The sequence below is a fragment of the Hibiscus syriacus genome, unplaced genomic scaffold (genome assembly GCF_006381635.1).
Source record: "Hibiscus syriacus cultivar Baekdansim isolate YM2019G1 unplaced genomic scaffold, ASM638163v2 tig00003715_pilon, whole genome shotgun sequence".
NCBI lineage: Eukaryota > Viridiplantae > Streptophyta > Magnoliopsida > Malvales > Malvaceae > Hibiscus > Hibiscus syriacus.
In genome coordinates, this window is record NW_024061980.1 from 585,776 (window position 1) to 591,238 (window position 5,463).

Below are 5,463 nucleotides of genomic sequence, written 5' to 3' on the forward strand. Positions count from 1 at the left end.
ATCCTTCCTCGTTCTTCTCTCGTAAATCTTGAAGCATAGATTCAAATGTTTGAGGTAGTAGTTTGTAACCTGAGCATAAAATGTATAACTTACTAACTTTGTTTCTTTAAAAATGAAAATGACCGAGAAAAAAACTACAATAGTTTCACTTACCCATGCGCACAAGTAATTGGCGCTCATCATTCTTCTTGAACCTTCCATGGTAGTTCGCAGCAATGTGTCGGATACAATACCTATGTTGGACAAAGGGTGGTTGCCACATTGGACCCAAAGACTCCATTGCTTCTTTGATCCCAGCTCCGCGATCTGAAATGACACATATTTTTTCCCTCGTGATAACATGTGAACGTAAGTTTCGGAAGAAAAAAGCCCAAGAATCTATATCTTCTCCTTCAACAAGATCAAAAGCAACTGGAAGAATTTTGCGATTACCATCTTGGACAACTGCCAATAGTAAAACTTACTTGTATTTTCCATACAAGAAAGTCTCATCGATCTGGACCACAGGTTTGCAGTATTTGACATCATTAATGCATTGTGGGTAAGTCCAAAAAACCTGGTAGAATTGGCATCGATCGCGAAGAACTCGATCATTATGGTATGCATGGGAGGTTTTGAAGTCCACAATTGTCCCAGTATTCAACGTCCGCACCACTCTAAACCAACTTGGAAGTTCATTGTAAGATGCATCCCATTCGTCGTGAAATTTTTTAATGGCATTCTGCTTTGCCTTCCATGCTTTTTTGTATGACACGGAATACCCATACTGCGATTGTATAGCTGAAATCAACACAACAATAGATATATGTGAGCTTGTTTTTACCATGAGCATAATAGCTTGGTAGATCACTTCAGAGTCCAAGTTGGGATGATCTTGGTTGATCCCTCTAGCACAACATGTGTGAGGACCGTTGTATATCGTTAGTTCTCATATATTATTTTTCCTCTTCCTCTTCGATACACGAATCATCCAATTGCATCCGTTTTCACGTCGGGCACAGTGGCATATATATTTTTCTGTCGTAGAGCGGACGACTCTGAATTTAACAAAATTACGGATATTATAATTTTTTATAGCCATTATCGCTTCTTCTTTGCTTGAAAACTCCATGCATAAAGATAACTCACCATTATTTATTAATGAGTAAAATCCATAGCCACCGAGATGAGGTATATCCGGAAATTCTGACCCATACATTACACCAAAGTCAGCTTCACACATTTGTGTTGGAGGTTCAGTTTGTGCCATATTTGAGGGAACTTTATATATATATCATCATCATCAGAGTTGAATTGCGGTGATTCTGGGTGAATGAATAGTCCAGTCTCTGCACCATCCGCACCTGGCTCACGAAGCAGTTCTTCTGGTGGAGATGATGGTTCCTTCATGCTCTCCACATTTAGGTTGAAGAACCTACTACTTGCATGTCTTCCCCTTAAACTAGAAGGCATATCGACATTGAGATCGAAAAAGCTCGCAATCGAATACCTCCCCTTGGAGCTTGAAGACATCGTGTCAAATGGAAACTGCACAGATTGTTGCGTCGAGGGCGTCTCCATATTAAGGTCAAAAAAATTGGCAGATAAATGCCTTCCCCTTGAACTGGACGCGATGTTTCCATACGGATTGTTCGTGGACCCATATCGGTAAAGATCGTAAGGAGTTGCTGATAAATGTCTCCCCATTAAAGTTAATGGGACGGTACCATGATGCGGAATTCCCATTATGGCATTAAAATCATTACACATTACTGTAGTCGGGATGTCAACTTGATCATCTTGTTCAGCTAGCCCATAGTGGGAGGTTAATGACAGACCCCAAACAACACGCACTTCAACAAACTTTACATACATCTCTGTATCGGCGTCTGAATAATTATTTTGAGAATCAACCACCATTTCAACATCATCATTGTTCGATAGTTCGAACGCTGTATAAGTAAATAGCAACAATGATGTTGGAAATCTGTACTGAAGCGGCGACATTCTTCTATTACTTCCAACATGAACCTTCATTGAAATCTTCGTTATCAGCTTCTCAAGAGTTATGTTTCTCTTGAAGGATATTTTAACATAATGATTTGATACGAAAATAACGTCGGTTTCATCTTCCCAAATTTCTCCATCATAATAAACAATAGCTAAAATTCGCGTCATTCTTAGAGTTTGAAAGTGAGACAATCTTATATCTGAAAAAAACCTGAAACAAGTCTAATTAAATAAATAATATATGAATTAAAATATAACACAATAAAATTTTTACACATAAACGTAAATAATTTAAATAATATAATTTTATATTATTACCGTATCGGCAAAAATATTTCGACATATGCTCCTGCTTTACAATTTTACAACCACAAAAATTAATTGAAAACAATTAGTCCAATATTTTTTTTTCAAATAATCATATATAATTATAAAAAAATTTATAAAAAAATTACCTTATAACGAAATATCGAACGAACTTCTGAATCAAATATAAGAGGATTGTCAGGTGTTATTTACTAGTTGAGAGGATTATTGTATTAGTTTTTCGGTTGAGAGGGAGTTGTGAGAGAGTTTACGGGGGAGATGAGTTTTTATAGCCGAGAGGAGACGCTTTAAACCCGAGAAGTGCGGAGGCAATTATGCAAGGCACGGCCCATGCACCGCGTCATTCTGAGGCATGTCATAATTGCATGAATGTGCGGCCCATGCACCGTGCTATTACCCTTATGTGGCAACGCGTCTTCCTGCAAAGGATTTTAGATCGGAAAATAAATATGAAAGGGTATCTGACATGAAAATAAAGTTTTAAACGATTTTTTTTTTTTGAAAATCGCCCTCAGTTAGACGTAAGTGTGTAAATAGTTTTTGTAATATGAATTTACAAGTGTCAAACTTAAAATGTCAACTTTATAAGAGTTGGTGAACTCCCACTGAGAAAAGATTCGTTGGGCTAAGCGTTGGGATGTAACAAATTGATGTGAAAGGAAAGGATTTGAAGAATTAAAGCAGTTTTTGGTGGGTAAATGATTGGCAATTTGCCGACTATATTGAATAAATTAAAAAGTTGAGAAGTGGAAACCACATCTTATTTACTTATTAGAACGCTTTCAAATGGAAAATATCCTCTTGCTCCATCTTAATTTTAATTTCAAAGCCCGGAAGTAGATAAATATGAAGCAGTGGCAGTTTAATAATTTTTCATCATCATTATAAAACAACTTTCCTTCTTCGGAAAACAAAACTGTCATTTGCTGTGGTCTTTTAATCTAACCATTGATATTGTTTTGTGAATCGTTGAGCAAGCAAGACACTAGTAATCGGTGATGCATGGAGAGTGTTGGAAGATATGATCGTCTTTTAAATTTTGTATAAGAATTTATGTACCAGTTTTGCCTCAACTTCGGCTTTATGTACCAGTTTTGCCTTCTTCTTTTTTTCTAACATTGATTTGACCACCTCAATTTAATTTTGTCTGGCTTTTGACAAAACCAATCTTTTGAAAAGGATCACGAAGGAATGCCCAAACAACAGACGAGTTACCGAGCTCTGCTTTATCTGTTTAATTCTCAGTTAATGCCCTTGGAAATCAGACCCCATAGTTACAAATATATGTATCCTTTGGTGGAGCCAGCCAAAGAAATAATGTCACTCTTAAGCCAAATTTTGCCGTTTATTTCGCCAGCATATGATGGTCCAAAGAAGGGTCTGAATAAAGGGACTTAACCGGCTAAAAGTTTAGTACCATTTCTAGGTAAACTGAACCCCAAGTGTCCTTGGGAAGTGTTTTGCTTCTATTAATTGATTGTGGACGGTGGACCACATATTAATTCCAATGCACCTAGGGGACCATGGTACTGTTATAGAGAGGGATAGGGGTGGAGGGGGGTCCTTGGAGTTGGACGTAATGGACTCCTGTCCTTTGATCACAAAGGGTCTCAAAGATGCCAAACCCAAGCTTTGCTAAAAGCTTGTTCAAACTACTCCATTGAATGCTTAGATGAAACAAAGAATAGAAAAATTAAAGCAAATCATGAACAAGAGTCGGTTTCTTATACGTTCTTACAGGCACAAATCAACAACGAGAATTCAACTCTATCTTCATCTTTCTGCTCCAACTTCTCCTCCAACCAAAGCCGGCTATCCAGTTCACTTCTTGTCCTAAACATGAACACGGCTGAACTGGCGGCCGGATTGAAGAACCAGTCATGCACATCCCACATCAAATCAACTAACAATCCATCGACGAATATCGTCTGGTTTCCTCTGAAATTCCATCGCAGTCTCTTGACCCAAATCACCGTCTTGTCGTCGATCCAGACCGATAAAACCGGATCCTTTAGGCCTTCATGTTCTCCGCTACATCTTATCAAAATGTCATGTGGAATGCCCGTTTCGTTGAATTGAGCCTTTGTGGAATAAAGGGTATTGCCCGAACAATGTTCTTGTCGAGAAATGAGTGAGATTTTAGCGACTGGGATTGTAGTTTTGAGCTTCTTGTTGATTTCTTCTTCAGCCATATCACCTACCATAAGGCCTATCTCTGAATCAACCATGACTATGACGTAGAATCCATGAACCGGTTCAGGTCCCGTGTTGTACTTAGCAGCTGAAAGATCCCAAAAGATTTCGATGTTTGAGTGATCCGATTCGACCGCTTTGTAGCCTTTCATCTTCCTGAAGAACCTCAAATTGGTGTTGAGTTTGAAACACGGTGAAGGGTCATCGTTGAAGTTTATGCTTAGGCTTTGACCGGCATGATTATTGCACCAAGTGAGTTTGATGAAGAACAGCTTCTGGGTTGAGAGAATGACCTTGTAAATGGCGGCGACTGCGTTCTGGACTGAAGGGACTTGGCTCGAAAAGCTGTGACGTGGTGGAGGTTGAGAAACATTCACTGCGTTTTCACTAAAACAAGAAACGATGTCTCTCATATTGCCTCTAAATAACAAAATATTAAAGATCGGACATATTAAATCAAAACTTAGTTTCTTTTGAGGGATTCATGAAAGAGAAAACAAGATCTGAAGATTTTGAGGGATGGGTCTCTCTTTTGCTATTTCGTAACCGCACACACACACACATATATATATATATATATATATATATATATATGAATATGTTAGAAAACTGGACAGGGTTGGTGCTTTTGAACTGTCTCTCCCCTGCTTTCGACATTTTTAAACAAGAATTTTATGTCATGCAAATAACTGGAAGACAGGCAGCAGCAAGGATTTCAGGTTATCTGACAATATATATATTAAATATGAATGTATGTATAATTATATGAGACAAATATATATATATATATATATATACGTGCTAAAATTTTATAATGGGATGCAAAATATTAATATAAATGCCATACGAATACTTTTTAATATATATATATATATATATACGTGCTAAAATTTTATATAAATATATGATATTTAAACCAACTTATTAACTCGTTTATTTATGTTCATGAACAAA

At 37.3% G+C, this 5,463-nt stretch overlaps 1 protein-coding gene across 1 annotated transcript; it reads right to left on the reverse strand.

Moving 5' to 3' along the window:
• Positions 1 to 3,933: 3,933 nt before the first annotated feature.
• Positions 3,934 to 5,057, reverse strand: LOC120180031. The gene has a single exon (XM_039185465.1). The coding sequence runs from the start codon at positions 4,920 to 4,922 to the stop codon at positions 4,041 to 4,043; it is 882 nt and encodes a 293-aa protein (XP_039041396.1). The 5' UTR covers positions 4,923 to 5,057; the 3' UTR covers positions 3,934 to 4,040.
• Between the last annotated feature and the right edge of the window lie 406 nt (positions 5,058 to 5,463).

Excerpts from the sequence above, each read along its gene's own strand:
- LOC120180031 (XM_039185465.1), bottom strand. The coding sequence starts at position 4,922 with ATGAGAGACATCGTTTCTTGTTTTAGTGAAAACGCAGTGAATGTTTCT.